General features: G+C 42.6%; 1 protein-coding gene across 1 annotated transcript in view; it reads left to right on the top strand.

Annotated features, from left to right (window-relative positions):
- tnfrsf21 (tumor necrosis factor receptor superfamily, member 21) overlaps positions 1–18,539 on the top strand; it is a 77,108-nt gene that overhangs the window by 21,856 nt on the left and 36,713 nt on the right. Inside the window, exon 4 of the mRNA XM_072556551.1 lies at positions 13,006–13,271. Within this exon, the coding sequence (XP_072412652.1) occupies positions 13,006–13,271 (266 nt within the window). The remainder of the gene's footprint in view (positions 1–13,005; positions 13,272–18,539) is intronic.

The following is an 18,539-nucleotide window of genomic DNA, read 5'->3' as shown; positions in this document are numbered from 1 at the left end:
AATTGGTAGGGTAGATTATTTGCAATATTTGGGGAGTATTGTTCAAGGACCAAAAGTTAAAACAGAAATATTTTGGGAGTAGAATTAGATTAGTTTTTAACATTTGTAATTGCTTGGGACTCTAGTCTGCAAATGATGATTTGTTGCTAGATCATTTGTTTGTTAAACTGCCAAGTACAGATTTTTTTCATTCAATGATATCAAAGAATATGGATCAAACTGACTAGCTAGTGATGGCATGTGCCATGACTGAATAAAATAAAACGTTCAAGTATAGATTACAATTCATCATGATCTTGTTGAAAAGCAGGAACCGGCAAAATGGTTTATTCTTGTTCCTATGGATTGTTTTGTTCATACTGCATCAGCTACTGTTTCTCATGTAATGATGTTTTGTAATGGTACTCCTCTCCTTGTAGGCCAGTTATTTGTGACTAAGACTGCTCTATTATTGCACATGATCTCCTGATGTGAATTCAGCAGCTACAAATTGATCTAATCTTGCCTGTTGTTTTCATCCTTTGTTCCCACTCAACTCTGTAAAACAAGCCAATGTAAAACAAATCCTTATTTTGAAATTTTCTGTCTTTGAACTCTCGGACATGAGCCTAAAGTTCCAAACTTTAATGTTCAAGTTTGTAGAAATATTAGTAACGGGCATGTTTTTGACTCTGGGTCAGACTAGGATACCTGATTATTTCTCAGATATTCCTGGTACAATTCTAGGAATAGCATTGACCAACATGTGTTCTGTTATTTCTGTTCAAAATCTTTATTGAAGAATAAAAGGGCCTTTTTATTATTGTTGGGATGAGGGCATTGCTGGCCAGGTCACCATCTGGCCCATCCCTCATTACCCAGAGGGCAGTTAAGAGTCAAATCACATTGTTAGGCCTGGACTCAAGTAGACCAGCCTAGGATGGCAGTTTTCTTCTCTAAAAATAGGTTTTTCCCACAATCAACAATGGATTAATTATCTCTTTTGACTCTTAATTTCAGATTTTCATTGAGTTCAAATTCCACAGTCTGCCATGGCAGGATTCAAATCCCGGTCCCATTACATGGGTCTCTGGATTAATATCCAAGGATAATACCACTGTACTATTGCCTCTCTGTATTTTTTTTAAACATCTTTTTGCTTTTCTGCCCTCCCGCACGGTTATTTATTTTGTATAGGGCAACGTCAAGACATGGTTAAGACTCATTAGGGATAAAATTCAGGGGAAATATTGATGTTTGGGGTAGCATTCACGTTTTGAATTCACTCATGGGGCATGAGTGCCGTTGGCTGGTTAGCATTTAATCCCGTCCTAAGTTGCCCTTAAAAAAAAATAGTGGTGAGCTGCCTTCCTGAGTCATTGCAGTCCATGTGATGTGGGTAGACCCACACGACCTTTAGGGAGGGAACCTGAGGTTTTTCATCCAGTGACGCAGCAGGGCTAGCTTGGAGGGGAACTTGCGGGTGGTGGTGTATCTGCTGCCTTTTTCTTTCGAAATGGAGCGGTTGTGGGTTTGGGAAGTGCTGTCTGAGGATCTTTGAATTTCATTGGTGCCTCTGAAAGATAGTACTGCTGCTCCTGAGCATTAGTGGAGGGAGTGGATGCTTGTGGATGTAGTGCCACTCACGTGGACTGCTTTGTTTCGGATGGTGTCAAGATTCTTAAGCATTGTTGGAGCTGTACCCAACCAGGCAAGTGCCAAATCTTCAGTCACACTCCTGACCTGCTCCTTGTAGGTGCTGAACAGTTTTTGGGGAGTTCAGATGTGAGTTATTTGCAGTATTCCTAGCATCTGACCTGCTGTCATTGCCACTGTATTTGTGTTGAGTCTAGTCGAGTTTCTGTTCTATGGTAACCCACGCATGTTGATCGTGGGGAGGCAATAGCCGAGTTATATTAGCACTAGACTACTAATCCAGAAATTCCGCTTATGTCCTGGGATCTGTTACGGCAGAATTTGACTCTCATTTACCCTCTGTAATGGCTTAGTAAGCTGCTCAGTTGAAGGGCAGCTCGGAACAAGCAATAAATGCTGGTCAGCATAGGTACCCACATTCCCACAAGTGAATTAAAAAACAGTGATGGTGACACCATTGAATATCTTGGAGTGGTGGTTCGATTCTCTCTGGTTATTACATGACCTTTGTGGCACTTCTTGGCCCAAGCCTGGAAATTGTCTGGATCTTGTTGAATTTGAGCATGGATTGCTAATCATCAGTGAACATATGCACTTCTGAGCTTATAATAGAGGCCAGGGACACTATGCTGAGGTACTTCTACAGAGATGTCATGGAGCTGAGATGACTGAGCTTCAACAATTACAATTACAAGCTCTTTAGATCAAGTAGATTGGATGGGGCGGTGTTTGTGCAGTGTGTCCAGGAAGCTTTTCTAATGCAGTATGTAGATTGTCCAACCAGAGGGGAGGCCATATTGGATTTGGTACTCGGTAATGAACCGGGACAAGTGGTGGGCTTGTTAGTGGGTGAACATTTTGGTGATGGCGACCACAATTCTGTGACTTTCACCTTGGTTATGGAGAGAGATAGGTGCGCACAACAAGGAAGTTTTTACAATTGGGGGAAGGGAAATTACGATGCTGTAAGACAGGATTTGAGGAGCATACGTTGGGAGCATAGGCTGTCAGGGAAGGATGTGGTGGAAATGTGGGACTTTTTCAAGGAGCAGATACGACGTGTCCTTGATATGTATGTACCGATCAGGCAGGAAAGAAATGGTCGTGTGAGGGAGCCTTGGTTGACGAGGGAGGTTGAATGTCTAGTAAAGAGGAAGAAGGAGGCTTACATAAGGTTGAGGAAACAAGGTTCAGACAGAGCAGTGGAGGGATACAGGATAGCCAGAAGGGACCTGAAGAAAGGGATTAGGAGAGCTAAGAGAGGGCATGAAAAATCCCTGGCGGATAGGATCAAGGATAACCCCAAGGCATTCTATGCGTATGTGAGAAACCTGAGAATGACGAGAACGAGGGTAGGTCCGATCAAGGACAGTGGTGGGAGACTGTGTATTGAGTCGGAAGAGATAGGAGAGGTCTTGAACAAGTACTTCTCTTCAGTATTTACGAACGAGAGGGACCGTATTGTTGAAGAGGAGAGTGTGAAACGGACTGATAAGCTAGAAGAGATACCTGTTAGGAAGGAAGATGTGTTGGACATTTTGAACAACTTGAGGATAGACAAGTCCCCCGGGCCTGATGGGATGTATCCTAGGATTATGTGGGAAGCAAGAGAGGAAATTGCAGTACCGTTGGCAATGATCTTCTCGTCTTCACTGGCAACTGGGGTGGTACCAGGGGACTGGAGAGTAGCGAATGTTGTGCCCCTGTTCAAAAAAGGGAATAGGGATAACCCCGGGAATTACAGGCCAGTTAGTCTTACTTCTGTGGTAGGCAAAGTAATGGAAAGGGTACTGAGGGATAGGATTTACGAGTATCTGGAAAGACACTGCTTGATTAGGGACAGCCAGCACGGATTTGTGAAGGGTAGGTCTTGCCTTACAAGTCTTATTGAATTCTTCGAGGAGGTGACCAAGCATGTGGATGAGGGTAGAGCAGTGGATGTAGTGTACATGGATTTTAGTAAGGCATTTGATAAGGTTCCCCATGGTAGGCTTATGCGGAAAGTCAGGAGGCATGGGATAGAGGGAAATTTGGCCAATTGGATAGAAAACTGGCTAACCGGTCGAAGTCAGAGAGTGGTGGTAGATGGTAAATATTCAGCATGGAGTCCAGTTACAAGTGGAGTTCCGCAGGGATCAGTTCTGGGTCCTCTGCTGTTTGTAATTTTTATTAATGACTTAGAGGAGGGAGTCGAAGGGTGGGTCAGTAAATTTGCAGATGATACAAAGATAGGTGGAGTTGTGGACAGTGAGGAGGGCTGTTGGCTGCAGAGGGACTTAGATATGATGCAGAGCTGGGCTGAGGAGTGGCAGATGGAGTTCAACCCTGCCAAGTGTGAGGTTGTCCATTTTGGAAGGACAAATAAGAATGCGGAATACAGGGTTAATGGTAGGGTTCTTGGTCAGGTGGAGGAACAGAGGGATCTTGGGGTCTATGTACATAGATCTTTGAAGGTTGCCACTCAGGTGGATAGAGTTTGTAAGAAGGCCTATGGAGTATTATCGTTCATTAGCAGAGGGATTGAATTCAAGAGTCGTGAGGTGATGTTGCAGCTGTACAGGACTTTGGTTAGGCCACATTTGGAGTACTGTGTGCAGTTCTGGTCGCCTCACTTTAGGAAAGATGTGGAAGCTTTGGAGAGGGTGCAGAGAAGATTTACCAGGATGTTGCCTGGAATGGAGAGTAGGTCGTACGAGGATAGGTTGAGAGTTCTCGGCCTTTTCTTGTTGGAACGGCGAAGGATGAGGGGTGACTTGATAGAGGTTTATAAGATGATCAGAGGAATAGATAGAGTAGACAGTCAGAAACTTTTTCCCCGGGTACAACAGAGTGTTACAAGGGGACATAAATTTAAGGTGAAGGGTGGAAGGTATAGGGGAGATGTCAGGGGTGGGTTCTTTACCCAGAGAGTGGTGGGGGCATGGAATGCGCTGCTCGAGGGAGTGGTAGAGTCAGATTCATTGGCGACCTTTAAGCGGCATTTGGATAGGTACATGGATGGGTGCTTAATCTAGGATAGAAGTTCGGCACAACATCGTGGGCCGAAGGGCCTGTTCTGTGCTGTATTGTTCTACGTTCTATGTTCTATGTTCTATCTTCCTATCTGTCAGGTATGACTGCAACCAGCAGGGTTTTTCTCGTTTATTCCCATTGATGCTGGTTTTGCCAGGCCTCCTTGATGCCGCAGCCATTCAAATGTGGCCTTCATGTGAAGGGCTCTCACTTTCCCCTCCCCTTTGGAAATAAGCTCTTTTGTCCACATTTGAACCAAGATTATTGGCAGTGTTGGATTTTATTGCTTTGTGTACTGGATGTACCTGGGCAATTTTCCATATTGTCTGATCGGTGCCAGTATTACTACTGTACTGGAAAGGCTTGGCCATGGATGTGGCAATTTCTGGAGCACTGGTATTCAGCACTATTGCTGGAATGTTGTCAAGAGCCATTGCCTTTGCAGTATCCTGAGTTTGTAACCACTTCTTCATATCACATGGACTGAATAGAACTGGTAGAAGATTGGCACCTGTGATGCAGGGAACCACTGCATGAGGATCATCCACTTGGCACTTCTTCTGGCTGAAGATTGCTGCAAATGTTTCAGCCTTGTCTTTTGTGCTGATGTGCATAGCACTTTCACCTATTTCTGGAATGGTCTGCACAGTGCTCCATGCTGATAAAGATGCTTGTTTGGGTAAAGGGTGGTGGAATGGAAGCCTCCAAACTAAACAGATAATAATGTCAAATAATCCCTCCTCACCCAGAGGCATTGTGTCCACCATTCATTTTAATGTGGAATGCTGCAACTCCTCTGGTTTTGTATAACCTTGTGCTCACTTTCAGGAATAGCCTAGTTTGCCTTTGTTTCTGATTGATTTCTATTCTTTTCACGGGTTGCAAAGCCTAGTTTTCCAAAGTTTGAAACATGCAGGCATATTGTTTTATTTTTCATCTCAGCACCAACCTTTCTGCCCTGAGGAGGGCTTCTAGCATTTCCCTTTCTCCAGTGGGTGTTCTGTTTCCTTGGTGCTCGATGGATAGTTGGAGTGCCTAGAGGAGGGCATCTCCTGGTCAGCTCACTATCATTGATCAACATGGCAGTTTGCCTGAACCTTAATATTTTTAGATGACTTTGGATCACTAGATACAAGTACTGAAGATAGAAGTGACCTAGAAAAAACCCATCAAATTTGATGTATTCAATATGCCTTTACATTTAGATATGTCTGATGTGAAGCAGAGGAATGTGCTGGTATGTGGACAGAGGGAGGGCAGGAAGCAGCAGTACATGGATTGCTGTTGAGGATGCTTGCAGAGTCGTGGTGGATAAAATGCCCTCCTTTGTGCTGGAATGTGTAAAGAACAAAGATTAAGTTATATTCGGTTTAGCTAAGTTTCGTTTCACCTTGCTGCATCTAAACAGCCTTTCATTATCTCAAAGTGAAGGCAAATGTTATCCTGAACTTAACCTTTAATTCTGCTGTTGCAACCATTCTTTATCACTAAGATTGAGACACTAAAACAATTGCACATAAAGCAATTATAAATACACACGCCACACCGTGTAATCTAGAGTTTACTTGATGACTCACAAGCTGCCTTGCCTCCTGATGAAGGAGCAGCACTCCGAAAGGTAGTGTGGTGCTGTGTGATTTTTAACTCTTCCTCCAGGCATCATGTTGCCATGGTCTGGCGATGGAGACGCCCAAGGACCTGCATGCCCTTGGCAGAATGGGAGGGGGCATTAGTGTTCAGCCACAGGACGGTTAGGTTGGTTGGTGCGGGTGTCCCAGAGGTGTTCTCTGAAACGTTCCGCAAGTAGGCAGCCTGTCTCCCCAATGTAGAGGAGGCCACATTGGGTGCAGCGGATGCTGTGTGGAGGTTCAGGTGAATTTGTGACGGATATGGAAGGATCCCTTGGAGGGAAGTGAGGGGGGGGGGGGGGGGGGGAGGTGTGGTGCAAGTTTTGCATTTCTTGCAGTTGCAGGGGAAGGTGCCGGAAGTGAAGGTTGGGTTGGTGGGAGGTGTGGACCTGACGAGGGAGTCGGGGAGGGAGTGGTCTTTCCGGAACGTTGATAGGGGAGGGGAGGGAAATATATCCTTGGTGGTAGGGTCTGTTTGGAGGTGGCGGAAATGACGGTTGGAGGGGCAGAGGAGCGGGAAGTGGAGGAGATGCGGTGGAGAGCAGAGTCAACCATGTCTGAGGGGAAATTGCAGCCTTTGAAGAAGGAGGCCATCTGGGTTGTTCAGTATTGGAATTGGCTGACACGGACATTTACTATAAACCGACCGACTCCCACCCTGCCCCCTGTAAAAACGCCATCCCATATTCCCAATTCCTTCGCCTCCACCACATCTGCTCCCAGGAGGACCAATTGAACCCCGTCCCTCCAATCACCACCAGGACAGAACCCCACTGGCCCTCACTTACCACCCCACCAACCTCCAGATACATCGTATCATCCTTCGTCATTTCCGCCACCTCCAAACAGACCCCACCACCAAGAATATATTTCCCTCCCCTCCCCTATCAGCGTTCCGGAAAGACTACTCCCTCTGCGACTCCCTCATCAGGTCCACACCCCCCACCAACCCAACCTCCACTCGCGGCACCTTCCCCTGCAACCGCAAGAAATGCAAAACTTGCGCCCACACCTCGCCCCCTCACTTCCCTCCAAGGGATCCTTCCATATCTGTCATAAATTCACCTGAACCTCCACAGACATCATTTGCTGCACCCGATGTGGCCTCCTCTACATTGGGGAGACAGGCTGCCTACTTGCGGAATGTTTCAGAGAACACCTCTGGAACACCCGTACCAACCAACCCAACCACCCTGTGGCTGAACACTTTAACTCCCCCTCCCACTCCGCCAAGGACATGCAGGTCCTTGGGCGTCTCCATCGCCAGACCATGGCAACATGACGCCTGGAGGAAGAGTGCCTCATATTCCGACTAGGAACCCTCCAACCACAAGGGATGAATGCAGATTTCTCCAGCTTCCTCATTTCCTCTCCTCCCACCTCATCTCAGTCCCAACCCTCAGACTCAGCACCGCCTTCTTGACCTGCAATCCTCTTCCTGACCTCTCCGCCCCCACCCCCTCTCCGGCCTTTCACCCTCCCCTTAACCTCCTTCCACCTATCGCATTCCCGATGCCCCTCCCCTAAGTCCCTCCTCCCTACCTTTTTATCTTAGCCTGCATGGCATACCCTCCTCATTTCTGAAGAAGGGCTCATGCCTGAAACGTCGATTCTCCTGCTCCTTGGATGCTGCCTGACCTGCTGCGCTTTTCCAGCAACACATTTTTCAGCTCTGATCTCCAGCATCTGCCGTCCTCACTTTCTCTTAGTTGAAATGGAATTTGCAGTAATTGATTTGAATCTCATTCTTTTATGTACGACAAATTATATCTACTTTTTTTTTAAACTGCAAAACGTGACAGTTGAAACGGTATGAAGTTATTTTCAATCTAAAGGGATGTGACTAAAATTAAAACAAATTTCTTCAACTGACCACAGGAAAAAAATATCCCTCCTGGAAAGTAGTCTAGACAGGTAAATAGAAACTGTTAAAATCTCTGTCGAGGACAGGAGTACATTGTTATATGGTACTGCTGCAGTGTCTTAATTACTGCAAAATGTGTTGTTAGTTGTGGTTATCTCAATTAACTAATTTGGACTTCACCTGTCTTTTAAACTTGTATTAAAATTACCTTGTGATTCATGATATTTGACATCGTATAATATTACCTTTATGTTTCGAATCTTCTAAACATAAGCAAGTTGTATTTCTCCAAGTTTGTTGCAAACAGTTGTTAAGTAATTATACCAAAACATTGGTAATATTTATTTGTGTCAAAGCTTCACAATTCTTTTGTGGTAGTGCCTTTTTGTATCAATTTTTGCACTTGCGTGTTTCTCCATTTACTTGCATTTTCTGTAACAGATAACATCCTGTTTTGTTCAGGAGAATATAACAGTAAAAATACCACCAAAGTATTCAGATGGAATGGGGATGTGACTGTAATTGAAACCAAGTTTACTCCATTGCTGTGAATCTCCTCTTCTGTGATGTGGCGTGTAAATAATTTTCTTCTTGTGTTGCATGGCAACAAGAACCTGGCTGCCTCTCAGCTTGAATAACATGATGCTATCTTTTGAAATTCAAAGCAGACAGATTTTCTGCTGGCTGACTAACAAAATTTACTGCAACTGGTGTGATTGGATGGCTGACGAATGAAAAGAAAGGTTTAATTGGACGACGTTGTCTGTGTCTCCCAGCAACAACCTCATAGCTTGCAGCTGATCGTAGTGCATACAAGTTAATGATAATATGTAGAAAAAATGGTAAACAAATTTAAAAATAATTTAGGTTAAATATTTGATTGTAATAAGACATCTCTGATAACAACATGTTTTGGAGTAAATATAAATTCTCTCTTCATTAATGTATATAGGGTGGTCATATAAGCAGAGTGAGTTTGATGAATTAAAGGTCACTATCTTGCTAAAAGTGTGGTCCATACCTTGTATTTAACTAGTTTATACTGTGCTAAGAATTATAAAGTAGGGTAAGAAAGTAATATAAGTTTCTTTCAGTCTTGAGATGGAGTAAGCAAGCCCTACTGGAGAATAGTTGATGCCCGAAACGTCGATTCTCCTGCTCCTTAGATGCTGCACTTTTCCAGCAACACATTTTCAGCTCTGATCTCCAGCATCTGCAGTCCTCACTTTCTCCTAGCTAATTAGATAACTGGTTCTTGCACAGTCTGGGTCTTGCATTGCAGTTCCAAAGAGAAGAAATACAGTGGTGTCCTTGCAACTTGGAAATGCAGTAGATATTGAATTCAGAATATGCTTGGTGAGTTAAGTGAAAGGTGGAAAGGAGGTGCTTTTTATTCTCCTTTTTTTCCCCACAGTTTCCTACTTCATTATTTGACTCCTACCTGCTTGGTAAAATAAGATGGTTGGTGGTAACCTGCAATCTGTTTGACTTACATACATCATTGCAATTAAAATATGCAGGGCAGTTCAGCTGAGTGGAATGCATAGTTTGTGGGATATTTGAGCCATGGTTGTGTCCAAGTTGGATGTATCTGCAGGAAATGTCACCACCTGCATAAGCATGAGCTCCAGGTATTGGAACTTGTAGCATCCGGAGTCATTTGCATGACAGGGCGAGATGGATAGTACATTTGATGGAGGTGGTCACTCCACATTGTCACACGGAAAGACCAAGGAATGGGCCATCTTCCAGGCACTCCAAGTTGCAGGTGTTCCATGAGACTATCCCCTTCAAATCCACTTAGTGTTTGGAAACTGGAGATGCTGATGGTTCCTTAGAGAAATATAGTCACAGCCAAGTCAATTGAACTATGGGTGACTCAACTCAGTCTCAGTGGATAAAGAGAGACCAGCAGTGATTGGACAGTCTTTGGTTGGGGGAACAGAGAGGGATTTCTACAGGTGTATACCAGGGTGTAGGTTTGCTCGCTGAGCTGTAGGTTTGATATCCAGACGTTTCATTACCTGGCAAGGTAACATCATCAGTGGCGACCTCCAAGTGAAGTGAAGCTGTTGTCTCCTGCTTTCTATTTATATGTTTGTCCTGGATGGGGTTCCTGGGGTTTGTGGTGATGTCATTTCCTGTTTGTTTTCTGAGGGGTTGAAATATGGTATCTAGATCTGTGTGTTTGTTTATGGTGTTGTGGTTGGAGTGCCAGGCCTCTAGGAATTCTCTGGCATGTGTTTGCTTAGCCTGTCTCAGGATAGATGTGTTGTCCCAGTCAAAATGGTGTTTTTTTTTCATTCGTGTGTAGGGCTATGAGGGAGAGAGGGTCGTGTCTTTTTGTGGCTAGCTGGTGTTCGTGTATCCTGGTGGCTACCTTCCTGTTTGTCCTATGTAGTGTTTGTGGCAGTCCTTGCATGGAATTTTGTAGATGTTGGTTTTGTCCATGGGTTGTACTGGGTCTTTTAAGTTTGTTAGTTTTTGTTTGAGGTGTATACCATGATGGTGCGTTACCTTTGTGATGCCAGCGTTAAGGCTATCACAGAAGTGTTGTATGAACTCCTTCCTTGGGAGGGCGAGCAGCAAGGGGTCAAGGTATATGTTGGTATCAATGTCTTGGGTAGGAAGGGAAATAGGTCCTGAATGCAGATTTCAGAGAGGCAGGAATTGATTGAAAAGCAGTAATTTGCCAACCTTCAAAAACATTAATTTGCCAACCTTCAAAAACAGTAATTTTAAGATTACTCCCAGTCCTACATGCTGATGAGTGCAGAAACAGGAGAATTGTGTAGGTGAACACCAAGCTGAAAAACTGGGTTAAGAGGAAGATATCAGAATTCTGAGGCATTGAGATTAGTTCAGGAGGAGGTGGGACCTGTAAAAGGTGCATTGTTTGCACCCAGGCAGGCTTGGGAGGAGGATCCTTGCAGGGAGATTTGTTAATGCTCTTGAGGAAGGTTCAAACTAAATTGGTCAGAAATGGGAACCTAAGAAGGAGCCTAACTACATCAGTGTTAATGATCACATTTGAAGTGATCCAATTGAAACTCATAAAATACTTACAGTAAACGTTAGAGAGGATGTCGATACAATCTTTCCCCTGCCTGGTGGCACAAGAACCAAGGGACATAATCTCAGGATAAAAGGCCAGTTCAGATTAGGATAAAGAGGAATTCCTTCATTCAGAGGCTGATAAATTTTACGGAATTATCTACCCTTGAGGTCTTTGCTAGCTCAATCAGTCAGTCGATTCAAGATTAAAATAAGTTTCTAGGCAGTAATTGCAGTAAGAGATATGGAGGTGGTGTGAGAAATTGGTTTTGAGGAAATGTTCAGCCACGATCAAGAGTCCCATGCAGGTTTGTTGAGCTGAATGGCCTATTCCTGTTTGTATGTCCCTAGATGAGGTTGCTTAGCCAATATGTCTTAACATTGAGACAGATGCATGTAAAAATATGTAAACACCAATATATCTGGTGCCTCCCGAAGATTTATGCTTTAGTCCCAACCTATTTCTTAACTCCCCCATTGACCATTTGTGACGTTAACTAAAACACTCCCATCAGATTCCATGGGTCTGCTTACGAGAATTAAACATCTTTTTTAAAAGTTAAAGTCCATTTCCATCAAAGGAGAGATTGGTCACTAATACTGTCCTTTCAGTCAATGACTTATAAATCTAATGCAATCTCAGCATGAATCATTCCTAAATATAATTATTTTAATCTGCTTCTCAGCATTAAATATGCTGTACTATTTTAACAGCTTGCATTTCTGTTGAGCCTTAAGCTTGAAAAATCATGCCAATGCTGTTCTCTGAAGCATGGTCAAAAATAAATGCATTTGGACCCAATTAGAGATGAGGTGAGGTTTATAAAAACGTGGAAAGGAGTTGGAGAAACAAAATGGTTTTTGGAATGTCAGAGCATGAAACCTTGGTGAATAAAGACTAGTTTAATAGGAGGGTAAAGTTCAACCAATTTGGTTGTATCTCATATGTGTACAAGATCAAGGAATAAATGACAGAATGGATTTGTGAAGAAAACAAAGGTAACATTTGCAGTTCTGGACTATTCAGCCTGCTGTTTAATACCTGGGAGGGAAATCAGTCACAAAACAGTGCATCATTATTCCGAAGCTTCTTCTGGAATGTAAATTAGTCAGCTGATAATGGGTCTGCTGGAAAGCAATCTGCAGTGTTACACCGCAAACTCTGGATACTACATGTCCTTCCACCATATTAAAGGTAAATCATTGTTATACAGCTGAGAGCAAAACTGAGTCTTGTTTTGCTGGGTATGAGACTGCATGCTTGATTGGTTGCATTAAATTTTCAACCAATTGAATTACTATTTATTGAATGATATGAGGTGGATGGCAGTTAACATGGCACAAAGTGGTTCTTTTCACTAGTTCACTCTCTGCTTGTACCAACTCAAATTCATCCCACTTTATTCTGTATAATCCTGGAATAGTTTTGTCAAAGCTGCTGGGTTTTTTTTCTATGCCATGAAAAATGGATGGTTTAAGTCAAATTTTAGTTGTACCCAGAGCTAAATCTTTGCAGGTTGGCAAAAGGTAGGCCTCAATTTAGCTTTCAAGGAAATACTCCTCTATAGAGTCAGCACGCTTAATATCAAATAAATTAGAGCTACCTGTTGGATATTTGCCTTTCAAATTCATTTAAGCTGATGGATTTCTACATATGCAACATATTTAGCTGAAGGTAATGAGGCTTGGTGACAACCAGTTTAACAGGAAAAGTAATTTCAGTTTGGTTGCATTTGATGTGAAATATGTCTAGTTGGTGCATTGAGGTGATATTAGAAACTGCTACTAACTCATTCATGTTATTTGAATTAGGAGTGGACATCCTGAAACTTGTGGCAGCGCAGATTGGTAGCCAGTGGAAGGACATCTATCAGTTTCTTGCCAATACAGCTGAACGAGAAGTAACCGCTTTCTCTAACGGGTATTCAGGAGATCACGAGCGAGCGTACGCAGCCTTACAACACTGGACGATCCGAGATCCTGAAGCCAACCTGGCAAAACTCATTAGTGCTCTTCGTCGCTACAAGCGCAATGATGTGGTGGAAAACATCAGAGGGCTAATGGAAGATACCTCCCAGGTATGTGCCCAGTCTCAGCAATTTAAAGCCTTTATTCAATGGTGACTTAAACTCTGCTGGGCAATGTACAGTATATCATCAAGTGAAACTTTATAAGGGAAAGGCTTTTCTTTGGAAGTGCGTTTGTCAAGCATGAACAAAAAAGCTTTGTGCACGATTAAGACAAAAGTCATAGGCTTGTTGACTTGGAATTTTGTGTGGCCTCCCACCGTTTCTCTGTGTACTTATATCGCAGTTTCACAAGTGCTGATAGCTTGCCTTGTCTTACACGCATACATTCTGATAATTTAAGGGCTTCAGCCCTGCAAGAGTTTGTAGTGAATTTAAAATACCTCTCTTTTTTTTTGATCTTGCAACAGCTTCTTGTTTATTAATTGCTCTGGAATAAATATCTGCAAGTTAGGAAAACAAGAATGTTTGGCAAAAAGGTATAACCAATGCTTGGAAGATATGTCAAGTCACATTTAGAGTACAGTTCATTGCATGCCATATATGAAACAGCTGTACTTTGCTGCAAACGCAGTGTTCTAGATATAGAAACATTGATAAATTGTTTGAATTTATGCAATGGTGTACTGATACCATTTGCTAGGGAGAAAATAAATTATTCAATATCTGGCTGTATTTTGTTGCCTACTATTGCAGAATCATAGAATCCCTATAGTGTGGAAGCAGGCCATTCAGCCCATCGAGTCCACACTGACCCTTCGAAGAGCACCCTATCCCTTTAACTCTGCATTTCCCATGGCCAATCCACATAGCCTGCACATTCCTGGACACGGCAGTTTAGCATGGCCAGTCCACCTAGCCTGGCTGTTTCAGAGTCCTGCAATGAAAAAGATAGTTATTCACAATAAATCTCATTCAAAAAATAGAAGACCTTGTCATTGATCAAATGGGATTTTAAATGGGCTCTGACAAACATACAAAATTTCATGGTCCAATTTGAATCGGGCATGCTGTGCTGAAGGATGCTGCAAAGGACTCCTACAGCATGTTGAGGGAACACTTCAGTGATTCCCAGTGCTGTGAAGATTTCCCTTTTTTAAATTTAGAACCAATATTCCCAGTAGATCAAGGAATTCACAAAATCATAGAGTCCCCATAATACTGAAAGAGGCCATTCAACCCATTTGAGTTGCACCAACTTTGAGTATCCCCTTCACCCTATCCTTGTACCTCTCAATTTACTATGGCTAATCTATCTAGCTTGCACATCCCAAGACATTGCAGACAATTTAGTATGGCCAATCCACCTAAACCTGCACATCTTTGGACTGTGAGAGGGAACCAGAGGACTGGATCAGTGCAAATCCAAGCAGATACATGGAAAATGTCTGTGTTTGAACAGTCACCCAAGGCTAGAATTGAACCTGGGTCCCTGGCGCTGTGTAGTGGCTATGCTAACTACTGTGCCACCATGCTGCCCAGACATTCAAACGTCCATCTGGGCCAGTCAATATCCGTGGGTTTACTCAAGAATGCTGATGTGACGCCTGCGATGGTGACTGTGGGTACAGGTCCACCCAAGGCAATTGGGGCTCGGGATATCATTTCACTGACCTTCTGTTCAGAACGAGCATAGAATGCATTGAGCTCACTGGTGAGGCATACATTGTTGTCAGCAATTTTACTCAAGTTTGTCGTGTAAGCCTACTGCAGTCACTGTCTGATCATGTGATTAGTCTGGGACTCTAATTGAGTCTGATATTGTCTCTTGGCTCCCTTGAAGGTTGTACCTAGATTTTCAATATAGGTCAGGGTCACAACTTGAATGCCTCAGAGCTGGACTTTAGTAGGAAGTGGATCTTCAGGTTCATCCATGATTTCTGGATGGGGAGCACTCAGATTACCTCCTTTGGCACGCAGTCCTTTACACGCTTACAGTGCAAGTCTGTGACAGTAGTGGCACTTTCATTTAGGTTAGCTGCTGAGTTCTTGAATATGACTCCAAGTCATATAGCAGCTTGTCCATTACTTCAGAAAGAAATGTATGACTTGCTGTACCGAATGCTCACGCCTCAGTTTCTGCTTGTAACCTGGGAAAAAGAGCACAGCCTTATGGTCTGATTTACCAAAATTCAGGAGCGGAATGGAGCAGTAGGCATCTTTGGTTATGTAGCAGTGGTCCAGGGTTCTTGGGCATTCATGGGACAGGAGACATATTGATGCTATCTTGGTAGCATATTCTTGAGGTTGGTCTGCATGAAGTCAACAGCTACAATGAATGAGATCTCGGAGTATTCTGTCTCAAGGCTATTTGTGGCAGTGTATGTTTCATCAAGTGTGCTCTTTGCTTCCACGGCAAATAGTGGGTACAGCACTTAACAGTTAGATGTTCTAGATCTGGGTGTAGTAACTTGCCAGGTCGTCACGTGCAGGCACCAAGAGGGGTTCAGCAGGAGGCATACCCCTCTGTCCTTTGCCTTGCCTGAAGGTGCCATGCAGTCCATCTGATGGATTGAGGCACACTCAGGTGAAGCAGGAGTAAGACAGAGCACACAATAGTCTTTCTGTTCCCTTTAGTACGTTGGACTTTTACTACTTCACTTGAGTTTCCAGTCCAAATTTGCACTATTGTTTGTGTGAATTTGTTATAATTAAGGCATTTGGTTACAGTTATATATGATAGAGATGCATTTGACATGTTGGAATCCTGTTAAATGTTTGTCCTTTCATATCGTTAGTGTTCGAAATTGCAAACATGCACTATTGTAAGTAACTTGAATGTTTTCTGCTACCATTCTCAGTAATTCTCTCCCTCCCCCCCCCCCCCCCCCCTCCGCCCCGCCACCCTTCTAACTTTGTTCTGAACTGCATAGCTTATTGTGTTCCATACACAACCACACTTTGATGTTGCTCAATTTGAATTTCTTTCATGACAGAAAAATGCTTTCTAATCCTAAAGATCAAATTGATTTGCATCCCTGATCAGATTTCCAGTGTACCTTCAATAGCTTTTGATATTTAAAACATAGTTATGAATTTGTATGAGGCCAGCACAGAAGATATTTGTTTGATGGGATTATGCAACATGGCATTTGGCACATCTGTTCTCCATTGTGAATTTGACATTTGTGGTTTGGAATAATTTTGTTCTGACATGTTTGTCAACTCCTCTTGATGTAACAGCTTTTGAAACATTGCAGTTCTCTTGAATTGTAATTTTCTATTGCATCATCAATGTTACTGAATAGAGACCTTGGAGTGCAGGTTCATAGCTCCTTGAAAGTGGAGTCACAGATAGATAGGATAGCAAAAAAAGTCGTTTGGTAAGCTTTCCTTTATTGGTCAGAGCATTGAGTAGAGGAGTTGGGAGGTCATGTTGCAGCTGTACAGAACATTGCTTCGGCCACTTTTGGAATATTGTGTGCAATTCTGGTCTCTATGCTATTGGAAGGATGTTGTGAAACTTGAAAGGGTTCAGAAAAGATTTACAAGGATGTTGCCAGGTTTGGAGGATTTGAGCTATAGGGAGAGGCTGAATACCCTGGGATTGTTTTCCCTGGAGCATCGGAGGCTGAGGAGTGGCCTTATAGAGGTTTATAAAATCATGGGTAGGGTAAATAGACAAGGTCTTTTCCCAGGGGTGTGAGACTCCAGAACTAGAGGGTTTCGGGTGAGAGGGGAAAACTTTAAAAGGGACCAAGGGGACAGATTTTTCAAGGGTGTGTGTGTGTGTGTGTGAGATGAAATGAGCTGCCAGAGGAAGTGGTGGAGACTGGTACAATTAAACATTTTAAAGGCATCTGGAAAGGTATGTGTAAAGGGACATGAGCCAAGTATTGGAAAGTGGGATTAGATTAATTTAGGATATCTGGTCAGCATGGACGAATTGGACTAAGTGTCTGTTTCCTTGCTGTACATGTCTCTGATTCTATGACTCTATCATACATATTCTGTCTCCCTCTGGGAGTTCTTAAAACACTGCTGTGATATTTCATGTGATCTTATAATCTCTTTGTTATGCCAAAAACTGGAGCTCTTTTTCTTACAACCTATAAACTGAAAATTTTGCATTAATCCTAATGAAGGATCACCACTACTTAGAGTATTTAATTTTATCAGCTTTGCATAGTGACAACAAATCCTAGTTTATTGAAGTTTCTAGAACTATAAAGGAATTTTGTTTTGTGACCAGGCGAGGTAAGCGAAACAAGTAAAGGACCAAACCAACAGGATCAATGAATTCAGAATGCAGTCTTCAGTGAATGCTGAACCCATAATGAGACTAATCACATCTGAACTGTCAGTCCATGCTTGGCGTGGATTAGATAATGGGACTGAGCATTCTGCTCTGTAGGGCTGACTAAGTGTTCCCAGTAGTCATTGCCTATGTTGTAGCAATTAATGCACTGTAAAATTGATGCAAGGGTTGCAAAAAACTCTTTGGTCTTTAAATCCAGAATACCTGTGGCCTCTGTAATGACAGCCTGTCCACTTCAAAGCTTCATTTGTATTACTGTCGCTGAATATAAATAGGCTTCGTTTTGGACTTTAAGATTTGCTAAAGGTTCAATATATTCTGAAAATGTGGTCAGCAAAGAACAGGAGGTATATCCTCCTTTGCTATTTTAGAATAATGAGCATTCCATTGATTTGCAGATCTAAATCTGCTCCCACTGTCAGTTTTTGTGTTGCTTTTTGTCTGACCACTCTTGCTTATGAAAATTAGACAAATCAGCAATCTATACACTGAAATATGAATATTTAATGCTTTGAAGTTGCTAACTGCCTTTTTCCTATGATCTTCTGCTCCTTGGTGTAAAATTATGTTATATGTGGTGTTTTTTGGTCCATTGCCAAATATGAGGTAGAATTAAGTGTATTCCAAATATGAGTTACTTAACCAAAAATACTACCTTGTGCACTCCTGGGTAACTTTCTCCTCCCTTTCAGTTAAGCTACTGCCTCCTCAACCCAACACAAAGTACTAATGAATGGTGGCAATAAATGTTCTGACTTTGAACAGTGTTCAAAGAATGAATAATACCAAGCTGACACTAAAATGTAATTTCATTGGCCATCATGAATGAAGGTGGCTTGTATAATGATCATCTCATTAATTCACAGTTGTTTGAACTATTTGCATGTCTGACAAGTACATTAATGTTTGCAGTAGGTGGTTTCGTGAATACAAATGTGTGATGATACTTCTTTTTAAAAAAATGTGTATTTGCTTTCTCAAGGCAGTCTAATTTACCATAATATCAGTATTTTTAGTTTTCTCCCCCAACTTTTAGTTGTTTCCCCCCCTTTTTTGAGCTG

Source organism: Chiloscyllium punctatum, chromosome 3, assembly GCF_047496795.1.
Source record: "Chiloscyllium punctatum isolate Juve2018m chromosome 3, sChiPun1.3, whole genome shotgun sequence".
Taxonomy (NCBI): domain Eukaryota; kingdom Metazoa; phylum Chordata; class Chondrichthyes; order Orectolobiformes; family Hemiscylliidae; genus Chiloscyllium; species Chiloscyllium punctatum.
This window is presented reverse-complemented; position numbering and strand designations above follow the sequence as displayed.